Source organism: Ornithodoros turicata, chromosome 3, assembly GCF_037126465.1.
Source record: "Ornithodoros turicata isolate Travis chromosome 3, ASM3712646v1, whole genome shotgun sequence".
Taxonomy (NCBI): Eukaryota; Metazoa; Arthropoda; class Arachnida; order Ixodida; family Argasidae; genus Ornithodoros; species Ornithodoros turicata.
In genome coordinates, this window is record NC_088203.1 from 13079415 (window position 1) to 13097803 (window position 18389).

The 18389-nt window shown below is 43.9% G+C and overlaps 2 protein-coding genes across 4 annotated transcripts; one reads left to right on the forward strand and one right to left on the reverse strand.

Annotated features, from left to right (window-relative positions):
- Positions 1–67: 67 nt before the first annotated feature.
- On the forward strand, positions 68–1970 carry LOC135388116 (aspartate aminotransferase, mitochondrial-like). Its single transcript, XM_064617459.1, has one exon. The coding sequence runs from the start codon at positions 355–357 to the stop codon at positions 1615–1617; it is 1263 nt and encodes a 420-aa protein (XP_064473529.1). The 5' UTR covers positions 68–354; the 3' UTR covers positions 1618–1970.
- Positions 1971–3063: 1093 nt separating this feature from the next.
- Positions 3064–17936, reverse strand: LOC135388114 (glutaminase liver isoform, mitochondrial-like). 3 transcript variants are annotated; one of them, XM_064617456.1, is made up of 17 exons: positions 17471–17936; positions 16704–16800; positions 16489–16625; positions 16256–16385; positions 16100–16179; positions 15867–16030; positions 14631–14701; positions 14022–14054; positions 13898–13956; positions 13711–13828; positions 12486–12662; positions 10878–11009; positions 10076–10230; positions 9304–9444; positions 8125–8305; positions 6261–6330; positions 3064–3742 (listed from the first exon to the last, which is right to left on the reverse strand). In XM_064617456.1, exons 1-16 carry the CDS (start codon positions 17737–17739, stop codon positions 6301–6303), a joined length of 1974 nt encoding a protein of 657 aa, XP_064473526.1. In that variant the 5' UTR covers positions 17740–17936; the 3' UTR covers positions 3064–3742; positions 6261–6300. The 3 variants fall into 3 exon arrangements, with proteins under 3 accessions (XP_064473526.1, XP_064473524.1, XP_064473525.1); XM_064617454.1 differs by lacking the exon at positions 6261–6330; XM_064617455.1 differs by having other exon boundaries at positions 3064–6330.
- Between the last annotated feature and the right edge of the window lie 453 nt (positions 17937–18389).

Sequence of the window (18389 nt, forward strand, 5' to 3'; positions counted from 1 at the left end):
CGCAGATGTTGCTCCCACATTGCACTGCGTCGGAAGTGCGTCGTAAAGAGCAATCACGGGAGACACAAAAACAAGACGCGTATGCTGACGATGCCGACCCCCTGATAACAGCGCTTCCACGTGAAATTATCGTAAAGAGTATCTCAATCTGCACACGCCTTGCACCACTCTAGACTGTAGTGAGCGGAAATCTCAGATAGCTCGTCGGGCAACCAAGGGCAGCCGCTCCTCCTCGGCTCGTGTGCTTCTGCGTGTATATTTACTGCCTGTTTTGCCGTATGTGTTTGCCGGCTTGGATCGCATCCTCGACCTTTTGACCTCGCTCGCACTGTTCGCTGAACCATACCTCACAAGATGATTACGAAAAGAGTCCTCTGTTGTCAATTTTCAAAGGCAAATTCCGCCCGACTGTGTTCATGGTGGTCGCAAGTCGAGATGGGGCCGCCGGACGCAATCCTCGGCGTCACCGAAGCTTTCAAACGGGACTCCAACCCAAAGAAGATGAACCTCGGAGTCGGAGCGTACCGGGACGACGAGGGCAAACCATACGTCCTTCCCAGCGTACGTAAAGCGGAAGAAATCTTACTTTCCAAGAAGCAGGACAAGGAATACCTACCCATCAGCGGCTTTGCCGATTTCTGCAACGCCTCGGCCCGGCTCGCGTTCGGTGACAACAGTCCCGTTCTTCAAAACAAACAAAACGCCACCATTCAGGGTATATCCGGAACAGGGTCTCTCACAATTGGAGCCTATTTCTTGGGTCAGTTCTTCCCCGGCAACAAAGACGTGTACATGCCATCTCCAACCTGGGGCAACCACATACCTCTGTTTAAGCGAGCCGGTCTGACGGTGAAACAGTACCGCTACTATGACCCGAAGACCTGCGGATTTGACTTCAACGGCGCCTTAGAAGACATCGCGAAGATTCCGGAAAAATCGGTAATCTTGCTTCACGCCTGCGCTCATAACCCAACCGGTGTTGATCCAAAACTAGACCAGTGGAAGGAAATCTCGAAGGTCATCAAGAGCCGCAAGCTTTTCCCCTTTTTAGACATGGCATATCAGGGCTTTGCAACCGGAGACATCGACAGAGATGCCGCAGCGGTCAGACTGTTCGCGCAGGACGGTCACGGATTTGCAGTCTCGCAGTCCTTCGCAAAGAACATGGGACTGTACGGCGAACGGATCGGAGCTTTCACTCTGGTCTGCGAGTCAAAGGACGAAGCCGACCGGGCCATGTCGCAGATTAAGATAATTGTCCGTCCAATGTACTCGAACCCTCCAATCAACGGTGCCCGAATCGCCCACCTCATCCTAACCGACCAGCAGCTGCGGCAACAGTGGCTGCAGGACGTGAAGGGCATGGCAGACAGGATCATGAACATGAGGACACGACTCAAGGACGGTCTCAAGAGGGAAGGGTCGACGAGGAACTGGGATCACATCACGGACCAGATCGGCATGTTCTGCTTCACAGGCATGACGCCGGATCAGGTGGAGAAGCTGACGAAAGAGTTCAGCGTCTACCTGACGAAAGACGGGCGTATATCGGTTGCCGGGATCTCGTCCAAAAACGTGGACTACCTTGCCCATGCTATGCACCAAGTTACAAAGTAGAAACAGTGTTGAAGTTGGAGAGGACATTGTAGCAAAGCTAGCGAAACTGAGGACTAGGCGAGGGTGTCGCGAAAGTTTTATATGTTGTATTGCGTTGGCTTACCCTAGGTTGCGCAGTATGTTTCGATAATGTATAGTCCGGCATTGCCGATGATGCTCAGTTTACGTGTATGTGTAATACGGATGTCAGTGACTTCAATGCGTTTGCAGTCCACCCCTTTTTTGTGGCAGCCAACTTTGTTGCCGTCTACCACCTTTTGTCGCATGTTATAGGCATTCGGTTTGCTGGAATGTCTAAAGATTATGTACATGCTAATATAATGGAAACAAATAAAGAGACATCATCAGGTTGATACACCATGTGGCTTATTTCTTTGTTTCAAAGGGAAAAACTTTAAAGGGCCGTGCACCGTGTAGGTCCGTTTCATCAAATGAGCTTATGAGCAAAAATTTACTGCCAACTACAGCATTTACCCAAAGATGCAGCCGATTCTACGAGGCTTAAGGAACCGAAGTGAGAATCAAACTGTAGTTTGCTGTAAGAACGCTTTATTTCTTTCCACAGTGTAATCTCATAGATTCTAGCCAATACTCTTGTTCCACTCAGTCACTCCCAGGTTAAACCTAATCCCTCTTCCTGTCACCAGGAGTACAACTGCTGGGATTAGCACCGAAGATAACCATGTTATAGTTACTTCAACTCTCCGAGGCCCGCAGTGGAGTAACAACCATGCATCTCAAGCAGTCTTTTCAGCACAACCTTGTTAGACTGCACAAGTAACTATTGTAAACACCATTTCACACATTACATTGCTTGTCAAAATAGAGCACTGCATAGATGTTGATCACGTGGTCCACATTTTCAATCGATCATGCTGGTGTGGTAAATACCCTGGCACAGCCCCTATCTGTGCCAGTTTCTACAGATGAAAGTAGCCTTGGCTGGCCCACCACAAATCTTAATTCCATGCAGTGGTCTACTATGTGCTCTAACACTAAATTGGCCCACTTGCAGGAACGTTGAGGAAATTCCTCATCGCTGTCCTCAAGCAGCGTTGAGGCACCACTGAAGCTCCTGAGGACACCACTGAGGATTTTCCTAAACATTCGTGCAAGCGGGCCAAGGTCAAAACTGTGAAAGCTGTCGGGAAAAGTGCAATGCATCTTTTGTGCACCTATGGGGGAAAATTGCAACAGCACAAAGAGCACCACAAAGCTTTCACACTGAAGTTGGTAAACACAATTTCCATAAATCCACAAAGGCTTCCTTTCACTGAGATTCCGATATAAACCTTCTGGTAAAAAGAAAAAAAAAAGAAAAAGAAAACTGGTTATATTCAACAACATGTTATGTGCATGACAAGAAACCTTGCTATTGAAATCTGCGCAATAGATTTAAAAAAATAACAACGCATTGTTAGCAGGGATTATTCTTTGGGGCCAGAATGTCTGTTGGTATAACCCAGCAGCACAGTGAGGTATACGCTTTATTTTTGTATTTCATTATTTCATTGTAAAAAAGATGCACCTCTATTCCTTGGGAGCTACTCCTCAAGACTCTTCAAACTACTACTGCATCGACATGTAGGGATATAAGCTTGTTGCATCGTATTCTCCACGCATACACAGACGCTACAGACAGACTCAGAACAATCGCAAAACCATTTGTTGCTTCGCATAGGTGACTTGTCGGATGACATGCAATACAGAAACACACGCAATGTTCCAAAGCTTCCAACATGCTTGCCTGCGTATCACTCACGTCAGTTTCCTAGGTGTGTGTAAGAAGCAATCAAGAGCAATATGACAGCCTGACACAGCTTTGTCCCTACGTTACATGCAGCACAAGTAACCCTGATTGCACTACCCGTGGTGATTGTATTCTTACGGTCTGCAGGCACACGTTTACACTCTACGAGCAATTCCTAGCGAAAGACACTTAATCACAGATGATTTGTCAGTGCTTGATTGCTACTACGTATATTGTGAGCCTAACTTTTTTTTTCTCTTTTTTTTTGTGTTGTTGTCTGGTGCAGCATAATCTAACAGCACTTACAGAGGAACAGTCTGAGATGTAGACCTCACTTTAGTTTCTGGTGTTGACAGTCTCGTCTTGAAGACTCGTCTGCAATTAAAATTGGGAATTAAGAGGACGGAGCTCACGCTGCTACACATTTACTATCAAAATCCTAAAGCACTGCAATAAAGCAATTCTAAAGTGTGTAGAATTATGTTACTACATTATACTATGCAGACACAGTGGACCAGCATTTCTATAGCGTGGGTTGTCTTCACGAAAACTGCCAGGAGTACAGAGGATCTGGATGTGCGAAACGCGGTGGCAGACAAGACAGAAGTCGTGAATGGGGCTCTTAAAGGTTATTCCCAATGACAACGAAAAGATTCCATTGTCATTTGCAATCATGGTGATCAACGTGTTGTTTTGCCAACTCATCCACAACTTGGAGCTCAGTCTGTGAAGTAGAAAAGACAACCCTGCAAATGACTGGTTTTCACCAGACAATGCATCAGCAGTGACAGGCACTTCCAAGATCCTGGACCTGCTTGCACGAATATTGAAGAAATTCGTCAGCACCATCCTCAACAGCATTGCCAGTGCGCTACTAACGAGCGGTGCTGAGGACGGTAGCGTGTGTGCGAAGCAGTACAGAAACTTCTGAGGACACCGTTGAGGAATTTCTTCAATGTTCATGCAAGCGGGGCCAAGCCTTGTTCGAACAGTTACTAGCAGTTGTTCGCGAGATGCTTGTCAGCTGTGCTCGAGAAATGCAAGCCAAGCACTGCCACACTACTTAAGTAAGCCCGGTTTTTAAGAATTTTCAACGGCGGTTCTTTGAAATTTGCATCTGGATTCGGAAACTGCAACTCTGATGTGGAAAGGCAAACTGCGAGGACTATAATCTGTCCGTGTTTCTTTTCCGTATACATGGAGGTAAACCATAGTCTTTCTTTTCCCAATCACTGGTTAAGGTCCCAAGGTGAGAATGTCAACCTAGGCTGATATGCTAGCTCCTTCTTAGAATTCTGCTTGAAGACACTTCAAACAAAATTAGATCATGATGGAACGCCCTCAAGATCTGTGAAATTCCGGTTACACTCACAGCAATGAAATCACCATAATATTAAGTAGCTCTGCTTGAAGACAAGCTCACAAAATATAACAGAGTCTCGTATAACTTTGAAATCTAGGTACAACGCAACAAATGAAATATGATAGACCCTACGGGTTTGAAAATATGGCTCAATAACAATTGCGTGCAATAATATTAGACGTTGTGATAGGTAACAATTGTGTTGACAATCCATCGTTTTGGGCAACAATTAGAGAGAGATGTAAAAGAAAAAAAAAGAAAACCACGAATATTCACGCAATGGGCATATATCCTCATTGATGAAGTGTTATAGGTCTTCCCTGCGGTTTCAGGCCTTGAATGTGGTCACACATCTGCTTGTTTTATCACAACAGGAACAAAAGTAATAAATAAAATTAATGGACTACTTCCATTATACAAAATATAACTCAGGCAGAGAAGAATAAGATCGCCTAGACCTAAATTAGAGGTAAACTCCCATAAGGACACACATAAGTGTATCAAATATGTATATATACCTTACATCTTGCATCTTACATTATCTCGTGGGTTTGTCATTTACTTCTTATGTACAAATCTATATGGCAAGGTTAGACCAGAGTAAAATGCCCCTGAATTTCTACTACGGAATCCCACACCGTGTGCACATTCGACCCAGGCCCTACGATTAACGAAGGTATATAGTAAAATAAAAACAAATTACTTAAGTACTTTCTTGCTACCCGTTCGACTACAACCTGAGATATTAGCTCTACGCTTACATTAATGACACATGAGCACGCTTGCGGACAACTATCCCACAGCACAACAATTGTAAAAGGCAAACAAATAATAATATAAAATGAAAAATAACAAATAGTGGCACATGTGCAAACGTCTCAGATGTGAATGTTATACAGTCAAACTCTTTTATAGCGAACACCTTTCTAACGAAAATACCGCTACAGCAATTTTTTTTTCGGTCCCGCTGGAGCCCTCTGGCTCCAATAATGGACAACCTTTTCAACGAAAATACCCTTACTGCAATTTTTTTCGCTGCCCCCAAGTTCCGTTGTAAAGGAGTTTGACCGTAATCATGTTCTCGTACTACATGACGCTCTTCTGGAAGGGTTATCATGTTTGAACTGAGGAATAATTGCTGTTCCACATACTTTGATAAAAGGAACTATAGTATTCAACCTATTTAACTGACATATACTTCTAAAATGCTCAACAACGCTGACAATAAACATGAGATAAGCTCGAAAATATGAAGTCTTATTACTATAACAACATAGCACTCCAAGGTGAACTAGATCACGAAATGGTGTGGGACACAGGAATGTGAAAATTTCGGTGTAAACGAACCTGTAGGACGTACAAACAATGGCGTAATATTGGGATTACAAACCATAATCTGAAATGGAGCGTTAGTAGAGCAGACTGTGTTTATGGTAATATAGCAATAACAACACAGGTGGGATCATAATAAGGTTCCAATGTCAAGAGGTTAGTCAACGGCACAACCTTATTCGAAGCTGCTGCACTTACGGAACCTTTGGCAAACATATTTTTCGGTATGGCCCGTGCATCACGTCTTATGCTTAACACTGGCGAGGCCCTAATAAAAGACAAACAAGAAAAGTCGCACAAATAAAACTTTGGGCAAAATTGAACAAAATGCAAACAAGTAAAATGCAAGAGATCAAGCACAAAGATACAAAATAAAAATAAATTTGTACTGCAAAGAAAGAAAAAAGCTGAGCACCACTCAACAGATCTACTTTCCTCTACTTGGTAAGCGCAATGCCCTCACTGTGAGATCGATAACGATTGTACTGGTGGGGCAGGGGCAGACCCAGGATTTTTCTGAGAGGGTAGATGCACAATTGAGGTCAATTAAACGCTATGTGAAGACAAAAATTGAGGAGGAGGTCAGCTAATCCTGACCTCCCCCCCTCTAGATGTGTCCCTGTGGTTGGGTTGCACACATCAGCACCAATTGATTACAGGATAAACTGTGACTCATGCGATGAACTGGTATGATGTTGACATTTATCACTGCAACAAGATGTATCGCTGTCTGCGATTCATTACAGGTCCAGTTACATTACAGGTCAAGGCAATGATGGGTAGAGAAAGGAGACATAGGCCAATGTCCGTACAGACTAAAAAAAAAAAAAAAAAAGAAGAAGCAGAAGAGATGAAAATGAATAAATAAAATAAATTTTGTTGTCCCCATCTCTCAATTTCGATCCGCAATGAACCTGTAATCCCTAAGATACAGGCCAGAGGGTCAAAATGGGGCAACCATGCACTATACAGTCAAATCTCGTTAATATGACACTCGTTAATACGACATCCCCGCTTTATGACCCTTTTTCTCGGGAACTGTTCCGTCCAAATGGCCTCTGCATGTAACTCTTGTTCGTTAATATGACATTTCATTAATATGACACTCGTTATTATGACATCCCCGCTTTACGACCCTTTTTCTCGGGAACCGTTCCATCCAAATGGCCTCTGAATGTAAATCTTGTTTGTTAATATGACATTTAGTTTATATGACAATGATCTGTATTTTCAGCAAAACTAGGGGTGAACACATGTACTTTACCCTCGTTACTATGACCGTCGGTCAGTGAATCAGCGGTTCTCCTGACCTATAAGGGCCAAAACGTGGGCCTGCTTTCGGGGTAACCATGATGGCCCTGTCTGACATGCTTAAAAGGGATGGCCTTGGTCATATGGTCATAGTGACCTGCTGCAGTCACGTGGCTTTCATCGACTATGTCCGAGGAGAAGTGCAAACGAGCAGAGCTGACTGCCGGAATGAAGAAGCGGCTATGCGTCACATTGAGAATTGCGCTAAACAAACATATTTATTAGACTTTTTCAAAAACTAACATTCTTTTAAAATGCATCATTGTTCGTATCCTGTTCAGCTTACGTAATTTTCTACTTTTCCCGAGCTTACGTAACGGGCACTGGTACACTCGTTAATATGACAATTAGCTTTACGACCAAAATCCGCGGGAATGGCCGTGGTCACATTAACGAGTTTCGACTATACATATACTGCAACGTCAATGCTGCAAACGTCCGCGTGCAGCCCAAACACACGGACTACACCTTTCCTGCCTCGTGTTGCAGCACTAAAGGCATCTTCGTCGACGTGAAAGAAATGCAAAGCGAGGACCGGCACATGGAAAGCGCAGGATTGGAATGCACCGAGTTCTCCTTGTAGATACGTGTAAACATTAAAATGGCAACACTGCGACAGTGCACTGGACACCCGCAGTTGGACTTCTACTTTCTGGCACAACAAATGAAAGACTAGGTATGGGATCAACAGTTGGTGCTCAGGAAATCAGCAGGTTGGTGCGGGTTACTTGCGCAGAATGGGAATATTTACTGGTCTGCTGCTGTCCGTTGCAGTCTTGTGGTCCGTCTTCGACGGTCGCGCCACCGCTTTGTCGAGCACTTCGTCTTTCGGTTCCTCCTCGACGTCGGACGTCTTCTTCCACTTGCACAGATAATCGGCCACGGCTGTGTGGCCAAACATGCGTGCGTCGTCCAATGGGGTGTGGCCCCACCTGTTATTGACCACATCTCTCGTTAGGGTACAGTATGCAGGGAATGATCCCAAGCCGTCCAGAATTGATGCGTATTTAAACGAGTAACACACTTACAAATTTCAACCTTCGTGACCAATGAGCCTGAAGTTTTCGGGAAATATTTTATTTTCTAAATTCGGGGGGTAAAAATCGGGTAAATAAACATGTGCACTAAATTCGTGCGAGTTCGGGTGAAAAAACTTTCATTGCGCTAAAATCGGGGAGAAATCGGGCTCAGTTATTCGAACTAACTGTAGCGACTTGGTACAAACGGTGATGTAACTACATTTTTCTGCCAAAGAAGTAAGTTGGTGCATTCCTACAGACATCCCAAAGAGGGCAATTTGCCTGGTAAAAATCGGGTTTCACCCTAAAGAGGCAACCTTCAATTCGGGTGCAAATTCGGAGAAGAATCGGGTAAAACCCTAAAACTTCAGGCTCTACCAATGAGGTAGTCCCCTTTGGAAACCACGCACTTAGCCCAGTGCAATATCCACCATGGGGAACCTTTTGGAAGTGTGTTTTTCAGATAGAGCAAAGAGCTGTCCACTCCCGCATTCGTTTGAATCTCTCGAACACCCTGAAATCTTTTTTTCCCTCTCACCTACATTTTTTTGTAAACGAAAAAGTTGCAGACATGACTTAAAAATTGTGCAAAAAACAAAAAAAACAGCTGAAAGAAACAGGATTTCAGTATGTTTGGGAGATTCAAACAAATGTCAGAGCAGACAGCTCTTCGCTCTTTCTGAGGAACACTTTCAAACAGGTTCCCCACAGTGGAGACCGCGCTGGGCGAATTGTGTAGTTTCCAAAGGGGACCGTCTCAATGGTGACTAAGGTTCAAATTTGTAAGTATATAAATAATAATCCATTACATAATATAAATCAATTCTGAGTACCTTTCAATCATTCCTTTTATTGTAATGATATATTTCATTATTACACAATGTAGTTTCTCCTCCAAATCACTAACTCACCGGTCTTTCGTATGGACGTCAACGCCGCAAATTTTCAGCAGAAACTCTACGCACTCCAGATGACCCTCCGCTGCAGACAGGTGAAGGGCAGTACGTCCGTCGTAGTCACTCAGTCCCATGTCCATACCAGAAAGGTAGTGTCTACAGCCAGAAATATGTACACTGTTCTCTTTACAGTACTCTCATCACGATGTTCCCTAAGGCCAGTGATGGCCAGCAGTTAACTACATCTGGTTAAACTACTAGTTAAACTACCTGATTGTAGTTAAAAAGTAGTTACCAACTACTTGCAGAAATGTAGCGTGCAACTACTAGTTAAACTACTATTTCGAGTAGTTGGCTACAGTAGTTAGGTTACAGCAGGCGCCAACTACTACCGATTTTGCCGCAAGCTTTACGGCATGACTGTGCTTCCGACTTTTACCTTGAGCTACTTGTTTGATGAGAACCGAGGTGCAGAGCAATTGTGCCGTGCATGTGTACTAAATTTTCACTTTTATCACTGCTTGTGATTCATATTTAGGGGTCTAAGAACGCTATAGAATGGGATTGGTGTTGATGGACAACGTTAAGTAGTTATAGATGTAGTTAAACTACACTGCAGTAGTTAAAGAAGTAGCTTTAACTACCTCCCCTGAAAAGTAGTTGAACTACTAGTTAAACTACTCCATCGCAAAGTAGTTAGTAGTTATAGTTAAACTACTGTAGAAGTAGTTAGTGACCATCACTGCCTAAGGCTCTGAAAGCATCTGGATGATAATCTCCGCCTCACCGCCTCATTGCGGAGACGTCGCCACTCGCTGCGCTGAACAGGAGGTTGACGATCTTCTGCCCTTTCGTTTCGTATTTCTGCCGACGGGGGTCTTTCTTTTGGGTGATGTGACGCAGGTTGTCATAGTGATGGAAGCTGAACACTCTGGTGAGTTCCTGAAGCATGGCCAACATGCTGTCTCAGTACACGTTCTACAAAGTGTCCAAAGAAAATACCGTAATTTCACGCGTATTAGCCGCGGCATATGCACGATTTTTTTTCTCACGGGGGGCGCTCTGTGGCTTATCCACCGGCACGGCTTATCTCACGTCAATTTTTCCTTGGTATTTTCTCCATACGTCGGTTTTAACAAAAGCGCTGACAGTGTCTCTGGAACAGCACCGCCCTGCCAATGCACAAACAATGCGTAACAGGGGCACGTCCACATTTGAGTTTGGATGTGACCTTCCTGGTGCCTTCCCCCAAGCATCTTTAACTAAAGTGGTGACAGTGACTCCTGTCTCCTGGAAGGCCACTGACCCATCGATCCATGAAAAACACCCAACAAGGGCACAATCTGATCTTCGTAGAACACTAGAACCGACCTCCTTTGTTGTAGACAACGCCGACCCCCCCAGTACGAACCCCAGGGTTTACGGCCTTCTCTACGGACACCCTTGTCGCACAAATCAGTCGCGTCATATTGCCCGCGGCTTATCTCGCAGAAAATGTTCGAGACGTTCCTAAAAATGGGTCCTGCGACTTATCTGCGGTGCGAATTATACGCGTGAAATTACGGTATATCTTAAGCAAAGGTTCTCACTTCGCAGAACTGAACTCCTCGTACGGAATTTCCGTAAGTGTCGAGAGGAGGCGACCACAGACACATGCCCATTACGTTGGGCACTACCAACATGGTGCATCCCGACACTCCAGACTTGGCGGGAAGGCCAACCTGCAAATGATTGTCCACATTAAAGGAATAAGTGACCGACATACACCATGTATTCACACGAGCGACATTATACTGCGTCGGAAGATGCAAATAACGTCAAAGCTTGCAGTTGCCACATGAGCATGGGTGCTCAACGTCACATCTTCCCGTCCACTGCTAACTGTGGGGAACATCCTTCAAAACACCGCCACGAGATACTCCGTAGCAGACGACAGGAAAAGACGACGATGATCTGCCAAGTGTCGTCTGCTAAGTGCGCAGTAGGCTATACTCTCGATATTCTGGCACCGTGTGAATGCTCAACATAACACGGGACCGAACTTCAGCTCTCCGAGCAGTGTTTTCGCTTTTTCTTCTTGGAAACTTAGTGTCTGCTCCTACGTTTTGGCACAAGTCACCCACAAAACAGATCATTTATTGAATTCAAGCAAACAGAATACATGTTTCTCTTCACAGTTTACGAGAACCAAGCTTTTTCCTGCCATAGGGAGACTTCGTACTGAGGCCTCATTTATGAGACCCTTGTCTTTTTTTTTTTTTTTAAAGTTCACTTATTAGTGAAGCTGTCCTACTTTGCCTCTGTGCTCGTCGTATTGGCGACCTGTTACTTGTGACAACGTTGCTGCGGCATGGCCGCTCAACTGCACTCGTGATTCGCCGTGTATTGTCATGGCACTTGTCCGCAATTTTCCCCGACTTTCCCGGTCACGTCAAAATCCCCCCACTTTTTGAGGTTTTCCGGATTGGTAGACACCATGAGAGTTGCTTTCTTTTCATGGCATTGGTGTACCATCACAGATGATCAGTCAAACGCACACTCAGGTTGGTACATACTTCCCAAGCAGCACAACGTCCTGTCCCAATATTGGCAATACCGGACCAATATCGGTCTAATCTTGGACCAATATTGGATCTGCATCACCAATATTGGTCCAATATTGGGACAAGATGTTGCGCTGCATGGGTTTGCTTACTTTGTATACCCTCCTTTAAAAGTTTTAGTCCACAAAAATAATCGTCACTTCAGCACAAAGTATTTATAGGCAAATGCCTAAGCTTCTGGGCCCTATAGTCATGAGTCACCTCAATCAGGACTGTGATCATCAAAAAGTGATGCTCTTTGGAGGAGTGGAAGACTTCTAGAGATCGCGCAGATTGGAGGCCTCGCATGCTTGCTGGCTTCAAGTGAGCTGTGCTCGTAGTTTCCTTCACAAGAGCTCGCGTTATTCGTTGCCGAACATGGTGTGGCCAAAGACAGAAAATTTCGATGTCATTTAGACAGGTAGTAGTACCAGGATATAATCAATCCGGGAAGCAGTTTCGAGAGTTTCATTATCTTTCTGCATACACAACACAGACAAATTAACCGAACCTAAACGGACTGCCGTACAGGGGTGGTGTTAGGCGGAGGGGGAAATTGGAACTCGGCACTGCATGGAACGTTCGACTAATGGATTGCGTGTAAATAGCCCTTACCTTAAATGCGTATTGGCCAGAATAATCGTACATTCCGCAGGAGTGCATCAGCGAGAGGACGTCTCGGCAGGAGACTCCATTCATCACTTGATGTCCCGTTGTGGGACAGATGCCGCCGTTGGCCAATGTGGCCGCGATCACGCTCACAGACTGGCAGTTCACCTCCAAGGAGCACAGCTGTGCATGCACGAAGAGAAGGAAACAAAAAGAAAAACAAAGAACAACACTGTATTATATTACGTAATAAAGTAGAGATGGGACAAATTCTGAATTTTCTAAATCCGAATCCGTATCTAAGGAAGGTTGTGCAAATCCACTAATCTTTCGAATCCTTCCTCAAAAAAGAGCTTCGAAAGCCAGGGAAAAAAACACTTATATGTACCGAAAAGTGTTTTGAAGCAGAATATAATATATATATATATATATATATATATATATAATATATATTATAATAAATATATAATATATTTGTCTACTGAAAAACAAATTAAGTAATAGTTTACTTTCAGGACAAAATGTATCATATACTTCTGGTTAAGTGTAATTTATTCAACATGTTGTTCACTGACTACAGGAAATACATGATTCTCGAGCCTGAATTGTTTCCACAAAACTAAGAAACAATCAAGAGCCAAACCATGTTACTTTTAAAAAGTATTACGTAACAGTTTCTGCCTGAACTCTTTCAGTCCAGAACAATGTAAACAATAAAACGAGAAAACACACGCCGACCAATCAGGCTTTCGACGGACTCCGGAGGCGGCAATTTTAAAAAGAAACAGACAAAACGTTGTTGGTGGATTCGAAAAGATTTGATTTGCCATTTTGGGCACTGGGATTCGGATTCCTGAATCTCGAATCCTTGCCTACACTGCTAAAACAGAACTCCACCACATAGCACGTTCCTAGCCAACCGTGATTCCGAATGATATCATTCCGTGTCCTTATTTGCTGAAAATGAAAGGAGGCGCCTATCTGGGACACATTATGCTTGTCCCCATATAGGCTCCTCCTCCCGTTTTGAACAAATCATGGCACAGAATGATATCGTTCGGTATGGTGGTTGGCTAAGAGCGTGCTATGCGGTGAAGTTCTGTTTTAACAGTGTAGGATTCTCGGATTCGGTTGGCACATCCCTATAATAACGCATACGCTGAACTTCAGCTTTCCGGACAGACTTTACATCGGACAGTGTTTTTTTTTATCGGTTTTTGCCTCGGCGTACCTGAAAGTAGAAATCCATTGTTTCCTTGAGGTTGACTCTCTCAGGAAAACACTTGTTCTCTTTCATGTAGAAACCGATGGCGTAGTTTCTGTCCGCGGCTTCCCTCTCCGAGAGGAATCTACGATGGAAAAAATTTGTATTTGCTTCAAGCGGCACCATGAATAGTAGTAATGAGCTGAAGCATTACATAGCATTGTTGAAACCCAGGTATTCGCCTCCTGAAATAGCTCTGTAGTATTGCAGCATCTGTAACAAATGTTCGTTAAGTGAATACAAGGAGTACGGCGCATTTATAAGTGCATACGACGTACCCAATCAAACTTCTCGGATGTCCGCATCTCAGGCTGCAAAAGCAAGGAGGGAGCAGCGGTTACACACCGGCAACCAAAAAGGTGCACAAAATTACTTACGATTACTTAATGAATTACTTCTTACGTTGACAAGCAAGTCATTACGCACACTTTATACATAGAGCCTGATGTTCTAGGGTTTAACCCGACTCTTCCCCAGATTTGCAGCACGAATTGAAGGTCACCTCCTCAGGGTGAAACCAGATTTTTACCCGGCAAATGATACCCTCATAATTTTACCCTCACTGAGATGTCTGTAGGAATACACACTAACTTGTTGGGCAACAAATACAGTTACATCACCATTTGTACCAAACCAGTACAGTTCGATTCACCTGATTTCGCATGAATTTAGAGCACGTTTACCCACACGATTTCTGCACCCCGAAGTTAGAAAAAAAATATTTCCCGCTGAAAGTACATATTTGATTTTTAATAAAATATTTAAAAAAATATTACAGCATATTTCTGTATCGGATGCAGACGCCACTCAGCTATCGTGCGGTTCAAAGAGCATTGAGGACCAAACGGGGCATGAATGACGAGGACAGAAAGCAGTGAGGATCTCACCTCAATGAGGTAGAGAAGAAGAGAGGCAACCACAATGGCACCAGCATTCACCATAGGATTGTGAGGTTTTTCTGCATTGCAGCAAAGCTTATCTCAAATCCTGTTCCACACGGAGGTAACTCGAAACACACAAGAAGCATGCCACACCCAGAGCGAGACAAGACCGTGTTGCAGGGAAGCGGATGTAAGAAATGACAACATCACAGGTACAGAGATGATAGAGGGAGAGACATAATGAAATATATTCAACTTGGAAGGGAGCCACAATCAGAATGAAAACTGGTTATAATGGTGGTGTCTACTAGTCCCACTAGTCCGGTCTAGTCCGATTCAGGCTTTGTATATTTTTGAAAATCTGAAGGGAAAAATTGTGTTATATTTCAGGATCTATAAAATACAGTTACCTCTGGCAATATTGGGTGGGAATACCGACTTTTTGGTGAAAAATAGAAAAAAGAGAAATGTTTCAGATGGACACGAGACGCCGAGCAGCTCTGCTGAAAGCGCAGTGCTTAGCACTGTCAGGACCTGTATTGGTGACTGAATCTGCACTATGGTAAGCTCGTTTTCAGAGTTTTTCGGGCTCTACAGCAAGTGAGGACCATGAAAACCAGGAAGTAACAATGGATTTTAAGGCCGAATCACTTCTTCAGAAATCTATGAGTGATTTTCGTTCGCACAAGACACGTGAACACTCTAAACTATCATCATAAGATTGGTACTGGTGCGTTCCCTTAGCTTTTCTCTTGTCAATGACGTATTTTTGAGAGGACAAGGTTGAGCCGTTGATTTTTAATAAATTAAAGTTTGGTGCTGCCATCTCAATAGTGTGTCGAACACTAAAATATTTGTGAATTCGGGCTCAATACAAATCAACGGATAGTCCTGGAATTCTACAAAATGTGTCACTGACAAGGGTAATACAAGTAGATCATGCCAGTACTTCTGTTTTGACAATATTTCACGCCGCTTCTAAGCGCTGTGCGAACAAAATTTCCCTATTGTCTTGCGAAGAACATGAAAACCTGAAAACACACACACACACACAAAAAAAACACACACACGAGGCTACAATTATATCCCAGTTCTAGTCGCACACCTAGCTTTCAGAAGTCCGCAAGAATACTTACAATTGTATTTCACTGCACGAGCGAGACAAATAAAGAAATATGATTCATGACTGGATGTTACACAGTGTGTTGACAGGTAACAGAGGAGCACACTGAGCAAACTCACTGTTGTAGTCGAGCACGAGCTCGTTGAACATCCTTCCGCTCGGCTCCTGCCCAACGTACTGATGGACCGTGTCCGATCCCAGTTCCGTCAGAGCGATGGCGTAGTTCACCGGTTTCCCGGAGGACTGAATCGTGAATGGAATTTCGGTGTCGCCGATTGAAAACCTGCACCGGCAAAGGTTATAGAGCTCACTTCATCAGGCTCCAATATTCCTCGTAGCATTTGACGCACACCTTTGACCGTCAACTGTACAAAGGCTGACGCCCCAGTAGTCTGGGTTGTACTTGGCAAGCTGCGGGATATAGCTCGCAACCTACGTAAAAAAAACGTGTCCCTCGTAAGCAGCCCTGCTGAGAAGATTGTTAGGTAAGAGTAAAAAAATTACGTACTTTTCCGCCTGTGTTGACTTTGCATTTCCAGTAAAAGTCTTCTATGTACTGCACAAAGTCTTGAAAGTCGGGTATCACAAATTGGTGTCGTAGGGCGCGTGTTATGAGTACGATGTTTTCTCTGATGACGCTACAGAGGGAAAAGGACATGCACGACAAAAAGCTTGTGGCACAGATTGTGAGACTTGTGAGCCCTAGTCCATCACAGAAGGCACTTGTGGCCGCATTCTTACTTTCCAAAGGCTTCCTTGCTGAGACTGAGCGTCTCGAGAGACCGAACAGGCGATTTTTCTTGGTATAACTTGCGAAGATTCTGCATCATCTCTTTGAGTCTGGGGTCATTTTTCCACAATCCAGTTGTAAACAAGGCCTGCAAGAAAGGCATTCTCCACCTGTGTAGCTGTGTACTCACGTAAGCCTTCGAATCAGGTGTAAAAAGGAAGCTTACATTCAGAAATTTTCCTACAGATAACGTATCATCTGAATCCTTGAACATGTCGAAGATGAGGTCTTCAACATTCACTGGAACTGTCTCGCCTTCCCTGCTGTATGGCATATTCACAGAGGTATAAGGACGGTGAATGTATTTCATGCAATTATCGAGCATTTCTACTAGAAGGTTAATTAGGCTAACAATCAGACATGTAAAGCAAATTGTTCTAATTACGTAATTAATTACTTCCAGCATTGATCTCAATATAATGTATCTGTAACTAACTCGATTTGTTTTGCAAGTAATTCGTAATGGAGCTTTCTCATGATGTCCTCGATACCTGCTCGTTCGCAAAATACAAGATTACGCCATTTTTTTAGGTATATTTTTTAATTCTGTGTTAGCGCCGCGAAGCAACTGTGGATATGAGCGACGTACAGACGTGGACAGATGGAGAGAGGACAGCAGGAAGGAGTGGGGGGCATTTTTAAACCCTTCAACAAATTTGTGCGAATGTATCAAAATTATGCATTCAGAGTAACTGCAATTGCTGCTGTAATTTCATTCCTGCATGCAGTTAACTGTAACTCAATTATACATACTTCTCAAAATTAATTGATTTTTACGGGCATTTCACAGACCAACAACGTTATGAGAAGAAACGTCTACATAAATTTCGTGAACCAAGTTCCCGTGTGAGATGTTATGAAACACAACAAGGTGGAATGTAGATTAGATCTCATTCATCACAATATGCCGTTACTTTGATGTGCAATCCTTACTTCATTTCTAATGCCTTTTCTTTTCCATGATGAAACTCCTCTGCTGGCATAAACACCCTGTTTGCGTGGGAAGTCGTTCTTAAAGTATCGGAGCACGTGAAATAGCGGGAATGTAGTAAGTTTGCCGTGCGAACACGACCTAAAAGCTTGACTGTTGGAGAAGATGCCCATGTCCTCTTCCCACGCAGCTTGCTCGGAAGGCTTCCCAGTTGAGGAAAGAGACGCTTTGCGTAACTGTGTAAAGGTATCGTTTGCCTGTAAATACTCATTATTTGATATTCATATACGCCGTTGCTATGAACTAATATTAGAACCGAGCACTTGGTCAACAAAGTTCACGCCACGGTCTCGCTGGTCTTGCGGTTCTTGCGGTCTTGCCAATTTGTCGATTGCCCTGCCCTCTTGGAAGATTTTCAAGCATTTTCGTGACGTGAACCACATTGACGTGAACCACAGCGCAGAGCATGAAGATTTTGAAAGAGCGGAAGTGGAAGCCACCAAGCGCCGCCTGGTGACATGGAGGAGACGCAAACCGTGAAGAAGCAACGAACATTTTAAACTAGACTTTTCTTTCTGTTATCTCGTGTGTATTTTATGAGTGTATTTTTAGTGTATTTTATTTAGTCCCAGAGGCTATGGCGAACCTTCTACCAGAAGTCGAGCATAGCCCACCCTGACTCAAAAGGGATAGGACATGGCTACTACTACTACTATTTTCTGGCGTTTCTTGTCTTGGATGTAAGGGCTTAGAAAATGCTTATTGTTTTTGGTGTGATCCTTCTATTATTTCCTTGCACAATTTCATGCGGGTGGGTACGCGATAATATCATTTTATCAACGATGTTATGCAAGACAACCGAGGAACCGAGGACAACCGAAGGGGTGAATAGGTCGAGCGGCCGAGAAAGAACACATCGTC